The sequence below is a fragment of the Silurus aristotelis genome, assembly GCF_946808225.1.
Source record: "Silurus aristotelis genome assembly, chromosome: 19".
In the NCBI taxonomy this organism is placed as follows: Eukaryota; Metazoa; Chordata; class Actinopteri; order Siluriformes; family Siluridae; genus Silurus; species Silurus aristotelis.
Genome location: NC_139592.1, coordinates 15,366,730 through 15,387,833, shown reverse-complemented (window position 1 = coordinate 15,387,833; position 21,104 = coordinate 15,366,730). Strand labels below are relative to the sequence as shown.

Below are 21,104 nucleotides of genomic sequence, written 5' to 3'. Positions count from 1 at the left end.
TTTGTTTCTACATGCTCAGTTCCACCTCTCATCATATTAAAAGTACTGTTCAAATGTCATGGGTTCTTAAACGTAAAACTCAGCATGAGGAGTTAATTACAAACAGCACAATGTAGCAAACAACATAAACAGAGCTAAATATAATATTCTGCAATATGGAACCACAGTGTGATCCCAGCACCAATGGAACAATGCTTGATAACAGGTTTTGGGAATACATAGTCGTATGCTAAATATTCTTTGTCCAAATAAAACACTGTATAATGGTAAACTTTATGGTTTAAAAACCCATAAACCAACTAAAAAGGGAGGATAAATAATAATATTTATGCATTGTATGGAGAGATGGTGCAAGAAAAGCTTGCATTTCAAGGATGGTATAGGGGAGAGAAGAATAAAGTGCAAGAAAGTGCAAGCATTTTTTCCCCCTTAAATGTGCTAAATATTGGGAATTGTACTGTTCCTGTTCACCAACCAATTTCAATAAACCAACATAATAATAATAATATAGACCTTTATGTTGTCTTTTTTATTTAAAAATGTTTTTAAGCCTCTTTTATGAATCCAATCTCCTACCTCCCATTACGGAACATAATATTGCCATGAAATCTTGACTCTGCTTTGCTTAAGCATGATTCAAAATTAATGAAAGTCATGTCACGGACTCTGAAGAGAAGAAACTGACTCAAAGTGAATCAAAAGCCCTACACAAACTAACTCATGTTTAAATTATTAAATAAAAGTATTTACTTATCTTTATGTACATGTGCTTTAATTGAAGTTGCTATAATTGAGTATATGAACATATAATTATATGACTAAATTAAAATAGATGATCTGAAAAAACAAACAAGCATTTCTTTCATTATTGGCTGTTGTAATCAGCAAATTCCACATGTTCAACATGGGTAAGCTAGAAATGAACAGATGTGAAGCCCTAGATTGATGGAATAAGAATTTATTCTAAGATTACTGATCTATGGAATCAATGATAAAGAAGACTGACATTCAACCAAAAGTCCTAATAACATCCTGAACATTGGTGAATCTTTTCAGCACAGGAAAGAGAGAGTAGAAGGGCTTGGAAATTAATTGAATTTGTATAATATTATGATATTATAATATTATAACATGCTCAACTTCGCTAGACAAAACTTTTTCTGACAGAGTTTAGCTGCTAGTGCTATTTTTGTACATGTAGCCTATAAAAGCACAAGATTTTTGATCCAACAAAGCAGTAGCACTCCTTGCCATCTGAAGAATGGCATGGAAATGCATAGAGGAGCTCCTTCTGACGACACTTTAAAATCGGCTCACTGATTACATCGATTTTAAGTAAGAATAATGTATTTTTTTTTTATTATCAAGAAATTTGTATAGATATTTAATTATAAGCTACAGTAAATGTATATCATACTAGTTAAATTAGTTCATACAGAGTGCTGGACAAACTTCTCTGGTTCTTCGTTCAATTCATGAAGGGTTTAATTTTCTACCTGACATTCTTCATGGTTAAGTTGAACGTATGCGTTTGATCTATGTAAAATGGTTCTTTTCTGATAAAATGGTAGCACAATAATCTTTTTTCAAAATAACCTATTTTTTCTAACACTTAGCAGTTTTTAACTAAAATCAACTTCTGTACTGGCTACAAGAAGTAGGATGGCAGTCATACATGGGTACAATCTTATTCCCCTTTAGATTCCAAGCAAATTCCAAGCAGATTCCAAGAGACTGGACACCAACCACAGCAACACACTATTGCACAGGAAGCAGACTCTTTCAACAGCTATCTAACCCAACATACAAGTGCCTTTAACTGAACAAATTATATATTAGAAGATAATGCAAATCAGACATTGACCATAAAATAAAATAGAACATATTTACCACCCTTTTTGGAAATCAGTGGACAGAACAAACTGGTTTGTATAGTATTCATATATGGACATACATAAACACAATACTATATATGTAATATCAGCTGTAAATTAGCAGTGAATTAGCACTAGAAACTGAATATCTTGTTTTAATTGTTGTTTAAGATCTGTTTTAACCGTCAGAAATGTTTTTTTTTTCTAATAATGTTTTAGTGTGTAAATGCATATGCACACATACATATGGACATTAAATATGCTTTCAGTACACTTTTTGACTAAAATAATTTTAAAATAAAACAGAAGAAGGATTTTCGATTATCAGTATACCAGTAGAGACATTTCTTTTATGTACACATTCTCCTCTGAAAGTATTTGAACAATGAGGCCAGTTCTTTTGTTTTTGCTATACACTGAATTCATGATCCACTGAAGGACATGGCACAAAAATACAAAACTTTGGAATGTTCAGAAAAAAACCACTGATGTACTAACAACAAGACTTACTAATAACAAGATAAAAACGGGCTTGCCAAGGAAAACAACAACAGTTGATGACACTATGATAGAAATAAAAATACACAAAGACACAGTGACATCAACAACCACCAAAGGCAAAGGTGTCAAGTAATCATAATCCAGTGATTGAAGAAGACTCCGAAAACAGAAACACTGGGGCCAAAACAAAAGATACAAACCATTTATCAGCATTAAAAATCAGAAGGCCAGATTGGAATTCACCAACAAAAAATCAAATAAATGCCATAAAATTTCTGAAAACATCCATCAAAGTGATGGGAAGGCCAAAGTTTTTGACAAAGAAAGCATGGTGGTGTCTTGAGCTTGCATGGCTGCTACTGAAATAGGAGCAGTAATCTTTATTAATGATGTAACTCATGGTAGCAGTGAAATGAATTCAGAAATCACCAAACATCCTTATTGGCAAATCGAATTGGGGCGCAAAATAAACTGCCAACACAATGAAGGACAAAACAACACATATGGGGGAAAAAGGTTTAAATTGACCAAGCAAGTCACCAGACCAAAATCAAACTGAGCTTGCACTTCACATTCCTGAAGAGGAGGCTGTGGGGAGATAATCAACAAAACAACGAACAACTGAAAAAAGAAGCTGCAGGCGTGATGTCAATGGGTTGCCATCCTGATGCAGGTATTACAAAGGATGTTTAACCAAATTTTAAGTATTATTTTTTACAATCTCTGTTCCAATTATTTTGCTCATCTAAGACTGGGTTGTCTAAAACCAAAACATTAAAATGTAAATATTAGAAATAATATTGACAATTTAAGATGAAATTTGAATCTACTATCTCTTATTGATCTTTTGATTTCAAATTTAAATGTCTTTAGTATATAGAAAAAAACAAAAGTACTGACCTTGTCATTCCGATACTTTGACAGGGGAATGTTTATTAATTTTAAGTACAGTACAGACCAAAAGATTGGACACACCTGCTTATTCAAAGAGTTTTCTTTATTTTCATGACTATGAAAATTGTAGATTCACACTAAAGGCATCAAAACTATGAATTAACACATGTGGAATTATATACATAACAAAAAAGTGAACTGAAAATATGTCATATTGTAGGTCCTTCAAAGTAGGCATCAAGAGAATGCCAAGAGTGTGCAAAGCAGTAATCTAAACAAAAGGTGGCTACTTTGAAGAACCTACAATATGACATATTTTCAGTTGTTTCACACTTTTTTGTTATGTATATAATTCCACATGTGTTAATTCATAGTTTTGATGCCTTCAGTGTGACTCTACAATTTTCATAGTCATGAAAATAAAGAAAACTCTTGGAATGAGCAGGTGTGTCCAAACTTTTGGTCTGTATTGTATATATATCAGGTTTAAAAAACAGTGCAAAAGTAATGCAAGAGATAATTGTTAACACTTACTCATCTGCTCACCCATCTGTTATTCTATATCAGTTCCATCTTCTGTGTAATATTTAAACGGGGGTGATGACTTATAGATTAATTATTATTTTGTTTGTTTACTGGCATATTTCTAACAATATCCTATCTGGAATTGAAGTTGCCATGTTACTCTTTGAGCTGTGCTTTCTTAGATTTGGCTCTCTTCTTAACAGGTGGCTGCAAATCTCTATTGTGGTTTAGATTTTTACCATCTGTTGGTGTTGTGTCACTGTTAGATGTGGTGCAATCATGGTTCTGGCTCGAAGTCTGGACTGGCGTTGAGCTTGTGATTGAATCTGGGGTTTGGTGATTCATGGAAGGTCTATTGCTGCTATTCATAGTCTTTTCTTGGGTGGATGCTGTTTCAATCAGGCGTAGTTTTGGTTTCCGACCCCTTTTCTTCCAGGCTACTCCATTTTTCATGTCTTTCTGCAGCTTGTTGCTCTGTGAATCTTTCTCCTTGCTGTTAGACACGTGGCTTGTTGCTCGAAACCAATTCTGAATTAAAATGAGGGAACAGCAGGGTGTGTGGAAAGAGGAGGTGAGAGCAGCTGACACTGGTCTTGTGACAACGTAAAGTCAAATAAATTATGTGTCTAAGAATGTGCATGCAGGTGGGTGAATGTTATTTGTGTATGTATGAAGATGAGTGTTTTTTATATATGTTTTAGGGCTCACCTGAGAGTGTGTCTTACAAATGTGGTATTTCACCCCACTCTCAGAGCCGAATTCCTTCTGGCACAGTAAGCATGTATACTTTCCCACAATGACCCCCCCCTATTTGGAGCAAAATTAAATGGAGACAGTGAAACAGAAAAATGTGCAACATATCAGTATGTATATATTTAGATTACTGTCCAAATTCACCTGTTTATATACTGAAAAATAAAATTAACAGACATGACATAAAGATCCTGACTATTTAAACACTGAATTTCAAAATGATTACACTTCTGAGCATTAGCTTGTGTCTAACAAAACTGTACACACATTTGAATAGTCTATCACAGAATTGTATTTGCCTGGACTTTCTCAAGTGTATGACACTTGATTGAACTGAAAATGCCCACAATAACAATTTCAACACCATTTGTAATTGTAAGAATAGTAATACTTTCTTACCAGATTTACCAAACCTTGATAATTTGTACATGTAAATGCTCATAGACTACAGAAGTTAGTAGTGTACCTTGATGCAGCTGGTAAGATGAGCTTTAAGTCCAGACACACTTGAATAAATGGCCTCACAGCTCTATCAAGGGAAACAATCAAACAAAAACCTATTATATTGTTACTGTATCTCAGAAATATATGTTGTGTTTTTATTTCCATAAAAGGGTAAATAATAATAGAAGAATGAGTTTGCTACTTACACTGTTGGGACAACAGATGAAACCCTTCTCCTTCACTTCATTTTTCCAAGTATCCAAGGTTTCAGGGTTATAAGTAGGAAGGCCTGGTCGTGTGTAATTTAGCTAAAAGACAAAAGAAATTGGAGTATAAAGAGAGTAATCAGCTGATAACAGCCATTGATAATAGTGGTTCTAGAGCAAGTGGCACCTTTTTACAGACAGCATTTCTTATCAAGTGCTTTAGAACATACTGATTTATATGAAACAGTAAAAAAAGGTGGCAGTGGATATAGCATACAACAAAGAAAAGCTTTTAAAGAACATTTAAAAATACATGATTTTTAAATTGTGGCAGCAGTAGAATGGTCATCTATCAGCTGTGAGAGGAGGTGAGGTGGTCTTTCAGTTGAGTTAACCCTAACCCTAACCCTAGCTGTCTCCTGAATTTGCTCCTTATCCATACACACCAGGCTACATTGTGCTGCCCAAAGCCAGGGATCAAGGACTACCTAGATGCTGACACAGAAGCCTCCTCGCTTGGTGACAGCCTTCTTCAGCCTTCACCAAACCCAACACCAGGCCTGGAGATGGCTTCTGATCACTGAAGGTCACTGAGGTTCCAGTGACCAGTGTTCCTGTACTTTCTTCTCTTCAGATCTGCCTGGTTCATCCCAACGTCCTACCTCTGGAGTCTTTCTCAATTGAGACCACACTGTGCAGCTGGGGATGGTTCCACATGTACAGCATAAAGATCCTTATAGCCGCTGAGCACCCCAACACAGGTAGCATGAATAGTTCTGCATTTATGTGCCTACTACTACACACCTCAATAATGGGATAGCAATGAATGGACATTCTGTGCCACCCAGATAATGATGGGTTCCCTTTTGAGTCTGGTTCCTCTCAAGGTTTCTTCCTCAGACCATCTCAGGGAGATTTTCCTTGCAATAGTCACAACTGGCTTGCTCATCAGGGATGAACAATTACAAGGAACTACCTTATATGCAATAAATGTGCACAATCTTTACATAACCTTATTACCACTTTACCTGTATAAAGCTGCTTTGAGACAATGTCCATTGTAAAAAGCGTTATATAAATAAAATTGAATTGTATTGTATTGAATTTAACTGAGGATGGCTGCTCTCTGCCGATCTGCAGAAGCTGAAGGACTCCTGTTGCTGGCAGAGGAGGACACAGAACAGTTTATTAAGATGGTTGTACAGGAATGTTATCAGTCAACTCTCGAAAGGAACAGTAGAGTGGGTCCAATGGCACTAGTTAATGTCCCTGGATGAGGGTATTCAGTTGGTGAAGGATCACTTGGTAGTGGTTTCCACGTTCAGTTGTTATTCTTTCCTTGCTCTCTCTCTCTTCTCGTGTCCCCTTCCCTAGTTCTATCTTTCTGGGACCCTCAGAGCTACCCCACAACTCATCCGACTCAGCAGAGCACTCCATTAATGTAGGATGCACACCTTGGGTCAGTTAACAAAGAAGACTCCTACAGATATGGTGTTAAGGGGCTAACCATACTATTAACCTGAACACAAAAAAAATTTATATTGAGATTAACTCAAATCTATGCTCATAATGGGAGTATTTAAGGTCAGACAAACACTAAAAAAGAAAGAAAAGGAAACCAATTTTGGTTTAAAAAAGCCAGTTACTTGTTTTGCACTTCTATAATTGAAATACAGAATACAGTACTAAATGAAAAATCAGCTGGAGCATTAAGTGACATGTCACAACAATGAAAGCAGAATGTCATAGCAGTGGCCCAATTGCTATTTTTTAAGATTCAAAAACTGAATACAGAGTTAGCCATATGACAGAAAAGTGATTTTTTTTAAGCAGGTACAAAAACTGGCAGAGTGCATGGGCAAAAACAAAAACACGATTAGTAACAGCCCACAGAGATAGACCGTGAGTTAGCTAAATGCCACAAATGTAGTTGGTATTTTTAAGGGGCTGAGTTTTATTCTTAATGTTTGAGCTTCACTTTGCTGGAGAGTGACTATTAGTGGGATTATCACAGTGGGATTATCTAATTATCACTGAGATTATAAAGCTCATTATGAATGTCCCTCTGCCATCAAAAGGTTTGAGCTTCAAGGGTCAGCTGTAAAAGGAGCGAAGGCAAGCAAACCAGCATTCTCACCTGTGTGTTATTACAGCTTATTTAATTATGTCTCTCTATTTGTGCTCTAAGCAACTGCTGTAACCAGAGACTGAAAGCTGCTGAGCTGGCTGAGCAACACATATACACATGCACAAACACAGTGTAAATTTGAAATTGACAAAGCTAAAGCTGCAAGTTTAGCGCAGATCAGTTTATGTGTAGTGTTTTTATTATTTGCGTTTTACACATGCACTGAAAAGCACAGAATAAATAAATGAGTACCCTCATATACAATTTTAGATTTAGTACCCCCCTTGCAGTTATAACCTCCACTGTTGGGATTTACCCCCTTCAGTCACAAAAAGCATTAATAAAGCCAAGCGGTGATTTTGGGTTAGAGGTCCTACAGTGCAATCAAAGTTCCAGTTTATTCAAAGGTTTTCAGCTGGGTTTGGGTCACTGTTTTGTGACAGCCACTTGAGAACCTTTTAGCAAAACATGTCTTCGTGGACATTCTACACTGGGAATGGTCATGTTGGATCATGCTTGGGCTAGGCCCCCTATTTCTAATGAAAGTAAACTGTAATGCTACAGCATTCTCAACTATTCGATACAATTTTGTGCTCCAGCTTTGTGGACGGCCTGCATATGGGTGTGATGGTCAGGTGTCTACAAACATTTGGTAATTTAATGTATGTAATCATCTGACGGCAGAGATCAAGTGAACTAATATATAAAAAGTAAGAAAAAAACATAGACCTCGTATTTCACAATAAAGTAATCCTATAAAGGTAGTAATTAACTTGTGATTATATATATCCATTTGAATGCATTGAATGAATGGTTTAACTAATGGACAAGAAGAGGCCAAAAGCAAAGAAGACCACATGGCTATTTACATGTACATTATGAGTAAGAAGTAAATGGTGTCATAGATTTAAAATAATAGTCTTCTCCTTCCTCACCCTTTTAATGTCAGGAACAAGGTCATCTTTGATGCGACGTTTGGTTCCCCAGTCCTTAGCCAGTTCATCCTCTGCAATCTCCTGCAGGTGGAAAACAGCTACCTGTGCCGAGCGCCTTCTCACCCTGCCACTGGGTGTGCGCTCTAGGTCCAAAAACTTCTCCTCAGCCGCCAGTCTGGCATCCTTTTTATTCTCTTGCTTTTCCTCCATTTTATTCTTCATTTTTATAATAACTGAATCTGATTTTGCATTGTCAGCGAGGGACTGCCCTTTCTCTTCTTCCTTCTTACTATCCTGCTCAGTTCCTTCACTGATGGGGGTCTGGAAAGATACATTTATTTATTAAATTAGCTTAATTGTCAATAATGTTAGACTTGTTGGTCGAATAGTCACATATATACAAAGGCTTTAGTTCCAAAGGTTACAAAGATTCTGGGTTTTGGTTTTAGGTATTTGACAAGAGAGAGAATCTGCCATGTCTTCCTCTGAAACTACTCTTAACTAGCTTGTATGAGTAACAAGTATACAATTGTACGAACACAATTATAGATAATTATATTATATAGAGCATAATCGCTCTGGATAAGGCCGTCTGCTAAATGCAGCAAATGTAAATCTAAGCTTTAAATACTTTATTTTCATAAAAGGTATTTAATGTTATTCACATTTTAGTTGTGTCCCACATTTTCACTCGGTACTGTTACCTTAATATATTTACCCTTCTAAAAAATAAACATTTTACAAGTCAAATATTCAACTGGAAGCTGCCCCATCTGGAGCTTTTTAGTTTTTCTTTTCTGGTAATTTTAAGACATTGTGACTGTAACTCAAAAGGCCAATCTCAATGTACTGCCATAAAACCTAAATTATTTCTAAAATGTTATTTGTTTATTTGAAAATAATATTTTTTTGTTAAACCAGTCAAAGAAAGTGGAGGGAGACTTAGGGTCAAGGACAGAAGAAACTAATTAAACTAGACATGATTATAATACAGTATTAAATAATCAGGTTGCAGAAGTAAATGTATCTAAGTTACAGTATGTTGTAACTATTGTATCTAATGTACACTTATGGTGATGCATGTGTGTTTTGGGTAACGCAATCACAGGCAAAATATTATGATGCCTTAGATTGTGTGGAAGTGATAGACTAGTCAGCTAAAGGACAGATACAATCAGTCGTAGTATTGATTATCTTGTTACAATGGAACACACAATATGGTTAAAGTTGATTTGCTGGAAGCAGGAAAAATTGTCAGAGTATCTATAAAACAACAGGTTTTCTGGGGTTAGAAGTTCTTGGGTGTAATTTGCATTCCAATTCATCCAAAGGTTTAAGTAGCGTTTAGGTCATGAGGGAGGCTGCTATGTTGACCTCTGGTTGAAGTATGGTTTGGGAGGCAGCTTTGTTGGCCTCGGGTTGGCACTTGCCTTTCCTTCCCTCATAAAAACGAGGGAATATCATAGCAGGCTTATCATTCAGACTGACCCTTCTCTAGCGAGGGCATCATATCGGACCTGGGCCCCTCATGGCCAAAAACCCTAATGAGCAGACTGATGAACCCAGCAATTTTGCCAATCTCCTTACTACTTTGGGTGATCTGGAGCTTTGCCCACTGCAGAGGCAAGAGAACAGGATAATAAGATAATGATCCCCCTCAGGCTTTGGGTTCAGCAGAATAATAAATGATAATAAATAATAAACCTGGCTTTACATGAAGATTACTCTGTTCTCTGTGCTTCTATGATGTCGGTAAAGTAAACAAAGTCATATATGCATTAATAGCATGATAGCAGGAACGGATGCAAATGCTGAGTAAGAGTGGTTATTATTTTAAACAGGCAATCAATCCTAATCAGAAGTCAGGTCATGTGTAAACAGCAAAATTACAGCAAGAAATGAGAAAACAAAAGTAAGATCAAAAACGTGTACATACGCTACATGCTGCCGCAACCAAAGGGGGGGAATCTCTAACAAAAGCATCCATTTCTTTTTAAAACAATCCGTATACATCTGGGTCCCATTGTTGTCCCATTTGTGTCTGATTAACGAATCTATCTGTTCAAGAATCCTGGGTCTTCTTCTCTGTTGTATTTTTCATTTGACTTTTTTAACCTGTACTCCCACCAAAACATTTTCCTTCTGACTGGAATAAAAACTTCTACAAAAAAAGTGTAATTCACCGCATTCACCACATGTTCTGAAATGTTACTTAGAATCCCAAAATGCTTCCTGTTCAATAAACCATTATTTTTTATCTTCTCTCTAAAACCTGTAAAATGACCTGGGTTTTGTCTCAGAATTGGTGTCAGTTTGCATTGTTATACAATTATATGGTGGTTGTTTCTTTTTCTTTTTTAGAGATATTATCAAACAGATTATGCATCTCTATAATATACACATAAAGGTTTTTATACCAACTGAGCAATACGAATGCATGTCAACACACCTAAACACCTGTAGACAGTTGTTTTGCATGTTGATGAATGTAAAAAGTTGCGTATGAAATATTACAGATGCCAGATACAAATATGTTCTGGCTGTGCCTATTAGACTGAATAGGAAGCAAAAGCAAATCTGTTATGCAACTTATTGCAACTGTCAATTATTTCATTGAGTTTACATTAACTTATATTTAATTACCCTGAACATTAGGTTAAAAGCAATAATCATATGCAAAATCACATGTTAAATTATGTATACCTCTAAAAAAAGAAGTATCCAAAAAATAAACAACACTAAAATCTGTAACGATTCATAACTAATTTACACATTTTGCTTTGTAATTTATAACAAAAGAAATTGAGACACTAACACCTACAACATCCAACACAGATTACAGTGCTACATTAAACAGGGAGGCTTTATCGCTGAATTACCAGTAAGACTTATATTACCAAAAGGCCTCCAGCTTTGTAGTTCACTTGTCAGTTAGCTTGACCTCTGACCTTTTGAAAAATCTTTAAATTCTTTTTGAAGCCAGGGAAAGTCTTGGAGGTGACACTGGAGCAAGTGGAGCAGGACACCTCACTGTGCTCCAAAATGGCATCTTTCACCTCAGAATCAAGAGGTGGGGCTAAAAAGGACAAAATATAAGAATTTAATGTAATGCTTAAAAGTTATTGTGTGAAGACAGGGTTAGAGTGACAAAATTTTAAATTTTCTTACCATGACTTTGGCAGGGCAGTTTCCTTTTGGCTGGATCCAGGGTCAATTGTTTCTTCTGAGACTCCTTACTGAGTGATGCCCCATCTGGTCGCTTTGTCCTGCAAACCTTCAGCTTTTCATCCACTTTATTCATCCCTGCACACATCACAGAATACGTAGTAATGCACCAAGACATGAGAGTAAATAATTAATCAAAATGATTAGAGAGAGCAAGGAAATTCAATGGACCCAGAATTGACATTCAAGTACTTTTAAAAAATTCCTTTTTCTTATGCCTTGCATGTGCAATATAGTAGAAAAAGAATAATATTTACAAAAACATTACATAGCAAAAACACACCAAACTGTTTTTGCTCAACAAGGATAGGACAGAAGGACTTGGTGAGTCCTTGGTGAGAAGACTGGTGAGACAGTGGCTCTGTTAGATTTGTGAAGAGGTACTTAGATGTAACCTCACGGTAAATAATTAAAAAATACTATTGCATAAATCACTGGAAAATATTGTGTGAAAACCATTTGCAATTACAAAGAAAAACATTTTTGGCCTTTTCCTGATGGAATCAGTGTGTCACGTATTCGCTAAATACCTACAAAAGTCAAGTCAAGAAGATTTTATTGTATTTTCATCCATATGCTGTATAGCTGACCCAGTACACAGTGAAATGAGACAACGTTTTTCCAGGACCCTGATGATACATAAAACATAGAGCTAATAGTGGAAGTGAATACAAGTTCTGGGTAAAACATCTTATTATTATAACCAGAAAAATGGATCCAAAACATCAGGCAAAACTCAGAAATGTGAAATGGCTATTGTCGGGTAATTAGCAAACATTTATACAAGGGCATAAATGAGAATATGAAACAAGAAAGAGAAAAAAAAAACAGCAAAACATGAAATGTGAAGCAATGGACAAAACGACTTGGTAATCACTAAACTACAAGTCACCAATACAAAGCGCAAACAAAGCGCTATTTAAACACACACTATTGATTATGGAAATGGAGAACAGCTGTGAAAGGAAAAACACATGAAGAACGAATGATCAGACAGGGGTGGAGACATTACATTAATGAAAACAAAACATGTGACAAAGCCCAGAACAAAAGCACATCGTAACATAAACACAGACATTAATACTCAATTCAAGGTGGGAATCACTCGGCAAAAAAAGCCCAAGCTAAAATGTTCATTGTTCCAGTTGATGTCACCAGGTTGTCCTCAGGGAGAAGCTCTTTCTGAACCTTGTCTTTGCTTCTTTCATAAAAAAAGTGGAAAAGGGATGGGAGGCACATGAGTCAGGATCCTAGTGATGCTATCAAGTCGGGCTTTTGCCCTCATGAGCAAACTAACAAGTCCAGCCACTGTGCCATGTCCCTATTACCTTGAGTGATAAGTAGTTTAGCTTACTGGCCAGCTGAGCCGGTAATCTTTGAAAGCAAGAGTAACGGACCTTCATTAGGCTTAGGATCCATGAGACCGGAATTGCATGAAGATTCCTCCAGGCTGAAAAATAAGAGGTTGACAAAAATCCACTGAGGAAACGTAATGGAATCAAGTGCTGTCAGGAAAATCACTCCATGCCTACCCACTGCATCCATGTTCACAGGAAATGATTCAAAAACAGCAAAAAAAAAAAGCAATGCACAAAAGCAAGATGCAAGTGTAGATAAAGGTTATGGTAGACAAATCAGGATTGTAAGGCAGGAATTGTGGTCAACAACAAGACACAAATCATAACCCAGATGTTCAAAAACACGAGGACAAAACAAAATGGTAACATGAGATCCAAAATGAACTTGAAAGTCCTGCAAGCTATGGTTTAGGAACAGGCTGCTAAGAACAATATTTCACAATGAAACGTTAAAAGGAAATCTCTATATAGTGTCTTTGAGTGATTGGGTACACCCGAGGTCAGTTAGCTGGGGGAAGTGAAGCAGAAAAATTAATTATTAGATTGTGAGATCCAATCTGTGTCAGTCATGTTCGGCGGCTGTGATGGTTACTGAGAATTGGAGTCAGCCTGGTTCCTTTGGAGGACATACTTGGTTCAAGAGACGCTCTGAGATAAATATGTCTGCATATAATAATTTTGTCTGCAGATTACAATTTTTTATATGAGAAGCAAAACTGGAAATAGCAGATGAACCCATAACTGAGTTTACTAATGCCACTGTTTCACAATCAAGCGCTAAAATTTTAACTAAGATGATATCACATGCAGGGAAGAGTTCACAGAGAAATTCTACTAACAGATTAGATCAGACTAAGATGATCACTAAAGCTCAGTCATGAGACTCGGATCCAGTAATATCGTCTGTGCATGGTAATAGTGTCGCACACCAGCATCCAGCTGTGAACCTACAGTCACCCAGAGTGGCATATGAACAGACTGTAGGCCTACTGTCCAGCATGTGTGGTGATGCCCTGGTGAAGAGTACCAAGAAAATTGTATCTTGCCTACAGTCAAGCATGGTGGTGGTGGTAGCATCTGGGTCGGGGGCTGCATAAGTACTGCTAGTATTGGGAAGCTGCGGTTCATTAAGGGAAACATGGATTCCAACATGTACTATGACATTTTGAAGCAGAACATGATGCCCTCACTTTAGAAACTGGGCCAAATGGCAGTTTTCCAACATAATAACAACCCCAAACACACCACCAAGGTGACAACTGCTTTGTGAAAGTAATCCTACTGAAGGTGCAGGTGATGGAGTGGCCAAATATGTCCCCTGACCTGAACCCTATTGAGTACCTGTGGGAGTACTCAATCCTAAAGCTGAATCCTTCCATGCCCAAGTGAATTAAAGAAGTGCTAGATAACAATGATGCTCACACAAAATATTGACACTTTGGACACTGTTTTGACATGTTAAGTTAGGGTGTTCTCACGTTATTTGGACAATAATGAGTTATTTACAGAGAATAAAACAATTGCAATTGTCTGCTCATGTTTCAAACATGGAGATTATTGGCTAGTGTTAAACAGCTGTCGCATTTTTCACTTAGTTAAAGTTTTTACATTAGTTTATACATTAAGACTATTGAAGACATAGCCATGCTACAGTTGGTAATACTGTATACACTGTAATACATTTACACCAGTAGTAGTAAGTAGCTACAATTGTCACATAAAGCTGGATTTGGGTTGAATTGTAGCATTTAGGCCTACCAGTGCTGAGATTGTTAACCATAATAGTAGTCTTATATTTGAGGTTTAAACTACATTTGGATCTTGGAGTATAGCTGAGGTTTTGACCTATTAAACATGTTAAAAGGTAACTGCTCTCGAACAAGATAAGTGAAAAGGCCTAAGCTTGATATTAACAGAAAGAGTCCTGAGTGTTAAATGTCCAAATATAATACAAGCTCTAAGAAGGGGGTGTGAGATTTTTTGCAAAATGTGATATAGCAATAAGAATGGTGCCACACAAATCACAAATTTCTATTTATTATTATACAAAATAAAATTTCTTAATATATTTTAGATGCTTATATCTTCACAACTGAACAAAATATCTGTGTATTTTTTTTTAAAAAAAATTGTCAAAACAATGTTGTATTTTTTAAAGCATGGTTGTCAACTTTCCATCTGCAAGATACAATACAAATGTTGATTTACACTATTTGCTTCACCTTTTATACTCAAATGCGGTTTAATTTTTTCTTTACAGAAAGACACAACCCAGAATGAGGGAATTTGTTCAAAAGGAGAAATCCCCCATTCACTCCTCAACAAGCAGCCACTATAATCTTTAAAATGTCAAAATTACAGATAGTTAAACTCAAAATGAATGGAAAGATATGTTATCTGTATAACATATCTTTCCATTCATTTACTGTTGTTGTTTTTTTTCATAACATTTGCATGCTTTTTTTCATGAACAATTGACTGGATTGTGGGTGAGTTGGTCCCATTGCTGTGTAGCTTTCCAGACTATCAAGACACAACCTCAAAATTATACAGGTTTAAAGCTTATGAAATATAATGTGAATATTAGATAATTAGCTCTAACATCAGCTGTAGGTTCCCTCCACACCATTGGGACTGCGAAAGGCAAAGACTTGTATTTCTTGTTTCGCCAATGATGCAGATAAGTTGCACACGTAATGCAACAATAATGAGGGGCCCAACTCTTGATAAATAGTATAGATTATTATAAATTTTTATCATGAAATTTCTTGAAAACTTTAGCCAATCAGCACCTTTATCACCTGATTTCTAATTCATCTAATCGAAATATGTAAGAATTAGCACATTTTGCCTCGAAGGTCGACAGTTTCTGAAAATTTGTAGACCAGTGTAGTAAAGATGACAGCAAGGAGCAGAGCTTTCTTTTACAAAGCCCCACAGGTAAGAAACAGCCTTCCAATTAGTGTTCAAGGCTCAGATACAGTCTTGCTGTTTCAGCTAAGATTGAAAACATATTTGTTTTCAATTTAGCCTTTTGTGAATAGGTTTTTCTTAGGTAAAGGAGCAAATCTGGGAGGATCATGGTAATAGACTGTGTTTGTAAAACTGAATTAGTGGGTTGTCTTTTATCCCCTATAGGCTCCTTCATGTCTGTGTTACCTTCTGGCTCTCCCTTATAGTTATGCTGTCATAGCAAGTTTTGTTCCTACTTGCACTCTGATCACAATACACACTGTCCTTAACTAGTATGTTACTTAATATTTAATGGTTTTATTACTCCGTGTCACCCTCCCACTCCCTGTCCAGCTAAACATGCTCTTGATGCATAAGTGGACTTGATTTATCCCTATGACACCCTACAGCTTGATAGAGTTCTTTATGACTGAAGACAGGGCTGCAACTGTTATTTTGATAATTGATAATTGATAACTGCTAAATTATTATTTGATTAATCAGATGATCTTTTGATTACTCGATCAATCGAATAAAAAATATTATTTTAATTAGATGTTTTGCTTATTAAAACTATATAAAACTTAAATTTAGGATATTTATGTATAAAAGTGTATTAAACAATCTTTTAAAGCCACATTTTGAGTTTAACTATCTGTAATTCTGACATTTTAAATATTATAGTGGCTGCTTGTTGAGGAGTGAATGGGGGATTTCTCCTTTTGAACAAATTCCCTCATTCTTTCTGTAAAGAAAAAAATTAAACCGCATTTGAGTATAAAAGGTGGAGCAAATAGTGTAAATCAACATTTGTATTGTATCTTGCAGATGGAAAGTTGACAACCATGCTTTAAAAAATACAACATTGTTTTGACAATTTTTGTTTAAAAAAAAAAAACAGATATTTTGTTCAGTTGTGAAGATATAAGCATCTAAAATATATTAAGAAATTTTATTTTGTATACTAATTGAATAATATATACATTAATTAAATATATAAAGTTTGAAAACAAGCATTTGAATATAGTAAAGCCAACAGTAAATCACATTTAAAAACAGATTCTTTTGTAGTAGACAAATGCTATAAAAAAAAATGGAATGGAGAAACGCAGCAAGCTAACAGGCTTGATTTAAAAAAGGGAAAAAATATGCATTGGTGTACAAATGCATGAGCAATTGTTGAAAAGCACAACAGTGACTAAAAATGTAATAGTTTACTGCTGCTTTTATTTGCTGCTTTTAGATATAGTGTTTGTTCGCACTGTTTTAATTGAATCATCAGTAAGTCACAAGCAAGCTGATGCTCGTGAATCTGTGCGACTGTCCCAAAGTTAGCAAACAAATTGTTTACACAGTAGCACTTTATTAAACTATACCTTTTTTTTATTTTTTATTATACAGTTGTTGCTTACCCTGCTGATGTTTTGCCTTCATCCGTGACACCAGTGTATTTCTCTTTCATGTGCTTGTGCATCACTGTGGTACTTCAATGCCACACAAGCTCAGATTTGCAGGTTAGTTTTCTTTGTTGCGTTTAATATAAAATGCTCCTATGCATTGCATTTAATATAAAATGCTCCCATGCCTTCGAATATTTGGGATGCACACTTTTAAACGGCTGCCATTTGACCTGTACTCTTTGCCATTTCACAAGCGACTGTGTTGTCTTACCATCACGCTAACCCATAACTTGAGCAGCCCAACTTGACTATAAATTTCATTATCAATTATTATTCATTTTATTGATTAGTTGGTGCAGCCTTTATTAGAGACCTCTCATAAACAACATATCCATGAGATTGCTGTGCAAGGTTAAACTCAAGAGCCATAAAAAATGGTTTTGAACTGTAACTAATATAAAGAGCTAGAATGGAATTGGGCTGCAATTGCCACAAACAATTTTACGCTCACGTATCTGTCAGTGACCAGCAGATTAGCTTGACATTCTGTCATCCGAATCAGGATGGGTTCGCTTTTGAGTCTGGTTCCTCTTAAGTTTACTATACCGCTTACAAGTTTATACTATCTCAGAAGGTTTTTCCTTGCCACTGTCACCACCGCATGTTTAATTGGGCTAAATTTATAGTGGATAAAGTACGAAACGAATATCCTTGTATATCCTTAATCTGTTACGTTTTGTAAAGCTGCTTTAGAACAATGGCCATTGTTGAAGCACTATACAAACAAAACAGAATAAAAATTAATTCTAAATTAAAGTCATTTAGAAGCATAGGCAAATAGAATACAAGGAAAAAGAGAGCAAGAGAGAGGGAGGGAGGGCGAGAGGGAGGGAGGGAGGGAAAGGGGGAGAGAATAAAATGCATCTCTTTGTACAACCTTTCATTCCAAATGTTCCAGAGATAGAAGGCTGCTCCCCAGTGAACTTCTTTGGAGTTTTCTGTTTCCTCCCTAGCTCAATGGTAAATAATGAAAAGCAACAGATCAGATTTCCATACATGGCTCAATACAAGGGAATAGTTGATATATAAACTTCATATTGAACATACTAAATAAACATCATATAAATAGCATTGGTAAACTAACTGATGAAGCTAGACACGTCTATGAGGTTATGTCTACAAAGTTTATAGAACCACCTTTCCCACAATGTAAGCTCTGAAGACAGATTTTAGGTGCAGACATTTATCTCCAATAATTGTATCTCAGGATCTATCTTTAAAGTGAATGTCACTGGACTTAACTGTGAACGAGTGTGTATAATGTATTTTATGTTATAAAGCATTTTTGGTGTCAACAACAAAATTGTTTATGCAAAAACACTTCCCACACACAGTGTGTGTACCTAAATAAAATAACCATGTATAGATTTTACCAGAGGGGACAAGCTTCTGCCACTAATGTACATAAAAATGGTTTGATGACATTATATTTTGATGCTAATAAAAATGTGGTCTCCTGAAGAGATATTAAATTAGATGTTTTTTTACACAGTTTTCAGTAATTAATATTTTAATATATAACCAAAGAATACACTTTACTTAAATCATTGCACTGGAGTAGAAGTGAGGTAAGCTTACTATGCTTCATCCTTTCTGGGTCTTCCTCAGGAGGCAGACTGCTCCCTTCATGTTCACTGTCCCCAGCTTCTGAAAGAGTTTTCTTTTCTTGCTGTTGCTGTGAGCACTTCTGTTGTTTTTTCTCGGTTTTCTGGTCAGTGTACTCTCCATTTTGTGAGGGCTGAGACATTTCCTGGGTCTTCCTTACCTTTAAAAAGACTGGCGAGGAGGGGCTGTTCTCCATAGGCCTGAGACAAGGGCCGCACACTCTTAATGCAGTCACATCATCAGAGAGAAATAGAGGTGGGTAATTTTTATTAGCTATAAAAACTTTTATTAGTTTTGACAGGTCATCCATCTAATTATCATTCTTCTAGAAATATATTTTTAGAAAGTAATTATGTTCATGTGGAAATAATTTGCCATTCATGAATTATCCTTAATAGTGTACGTAGGAATACCGAAATAGGTAGGAAGGGGCTGGGGTTTTCCATCTGCTATGTCAGACACATCATTTTTGCAATTTTCAGTCATCCAGATAAATAAAGATTGATGTTTTGGAAGTTCAGTTTTAAACTTATTTTTAGCACTATTACCATTAAATACCATTACCATATTAACTAAATACCATTACTAAATTAAATACCAAGTACTAAATTTTACATAGAGATTGATTTATTATGATAACAATAAAAGCAGCAGTCTTAATGATAATGTTGTCCATAACACATCCCTTGAGAAAAAAAAAAAAAAAAAAAATATATATATATATATATATATATATATATATATATATATATATATATATATATATATATATATATATATATATATATATATATATATATTCGCCCTGGTCAAACTCAGAGACCAGGAAAAAGATCACCTGACCTAATACTTTTCTAAAATATACAGCCAGACAAAACCATTGATGGCCAAAGTTCCACAACCACCCAGAGCTAACATCTTTATAAAGGCATTTGATAACATGTCTGTAAGGAGCAGAAAAATATTGTTTGTATATTATGGAAAAATATATATATATTATATACATATATGGTCCCCTGGTGGTCTAGTGGTTAAGATGCAGCGCTCTCACCGCTGCGACCCGGGTTCGATCCCCGGTCAGGGAACCATCCCCAGCCACTCTTAGTGCCGGTCCCAAGCCCGGATAAATTGGGGAGGGTTGCGTTAGGAAGGGCATCCAGCATAAAAAAAAAAACATGTGCCAAATCAAACGTGCGGAGGATCCGCTGTGGCGACCCCTAACGGGAGAAGCCGAAAGAAAGTTTTATATATATATATATATATATACAGTGGGTACCGAAAGTATTCAGACCCCCTTAAATTTTTCACTCTTTGTTATATTGCAGCCATTTGCTAAAATCATTTAGGTTCATTCTTCTTCCTCATGAATGTACACACAGCTTCCCATATTGACAGAAAAACACAGAATTGTTGACATTGTTGCAGATTTATTAAAAAAGAAAAACTGAAATATCACATGGTCCTAAGTATTCAGACCCTTTGCTGTGACACTCATATATTTAATTTAGGTGCTTTCCATTTCTTCTGATCATCCTTGAGATGGTTCTACACCTTCATTTGAGTCCAGCTGTGTTTGATTATACTGATTGGACTTGATTAGGAAAGCCACACACCTGTCTATATAAGACCTTCCAGATCACAATGCATGTCAGAGCAAATGAGAATCATGAGGTCAAAGGAACTGCCTGAAGAGCTCAGAGACAGAATTGTGGCAAGGCACAGATCTGGCCAAGGTTACAAAAAGATTTCTGCTGCACTTAAGGTTCCTAAGAGCACAGTGGCCTCCATAATCCTCAAATGGAAGACGTTTGGGACGACCAGAACCCTTCCTAGAGCTGGCCGTCCGGCCAAACTGAGCTATCGGGGGAGAAGAGCCTTGGTGAGAGAGGTAAAGAAGAACCCAAAGATCACTGTGGCTGAGCTCCAGAGATGCAGTCAGGAGATGGGAGAAAGTTGTAGAAAGTCAACCATCACTGCAGCCCTCCACCAGTCGGGGCTTTATGGCAGAGTGGCCCGACGGAAGCCTCTCCTCAGTGTAAGACACATGAAAGCCTGCATGGAGTTTGCTAAAAAAACACCTGAAGGACTCCAAGATGGTGAGAAATAAGATTCTCTGGTCTGATGAGACCAAAATAGAACTTTTTGGCTTTAATTCTAAGCGGTATGTGTGGAGAAAACCAGGCACTGCTCATCAACTGTCCAATACAGTCCCAACAGTGAAGCATGGTGGTGGCAGCATCATGC

The 21,104-nt window shown here is 36.2% G+C and overlaps 2 protein-coding genes across 6 annotated transcripts in view; one reads left to right on the top strand and one right to left on the bottom strand.

Moving 5' to 3' along the window:
* LOC310715085 (uncharacterized protein) overlaps positions 1-21,104 on the top strand; it is a 401,686-nt gene that overhangs the window by 310,458 nt on the left and 70,124 nt on the right. The window lies entirely within an intron of this gene.
* The window catches only part of znf512b (zinc finger protein 512B), a 59,340-nt gene continuing 41,975 nt past the window's right edge, over positions 3,740-21,104 (bottom strand). For 3 of the 5 annotated variants that reach the window (XM_083570387.1, XM_083570388.1, XM_083570384.1), the window contains 9 exons: positions 18,834-19,081; positions 18,133-18,204; positions 11,429-11,563; positions 11,209-11,336; positions 8,261-8,581; positions 5,198-5,299; positions 5,014-5,076; positions 4,503-4,601; positions 3,740-4,322 (listed from right to left, as the gene is read on the bottom strand). In XM_083570387.1, coding sequence (XP_083426513.1) covers positions 3,951-4,322; positions 4,503-4,601; positions 5,014-5,076; positions 5,198-5,299; positions 8,261-8,581; positions 11,209-11,336; positions 11,429-11,563; positions 18,133-18,204; positions 18,834-19,081 — 1,540 coding nt within the window. In that variant the 3' untranslated portion in view covers positions 3,740-3,950. The remainder of the gene's footprint in view (positions 4,323-4,502; positions 4,602-5,013; positions 5,077-5,197; positions 5,300-8,260; positions 8,582-11,208; positions 11,337-11,428; positions 11,564-18,132; positions 18,205-18,833; positions 19,082-21,104) is intronic. The other 2 variants (XM_083570386.1, XM_083570385.1) reach the window with 2 other exon arrangements.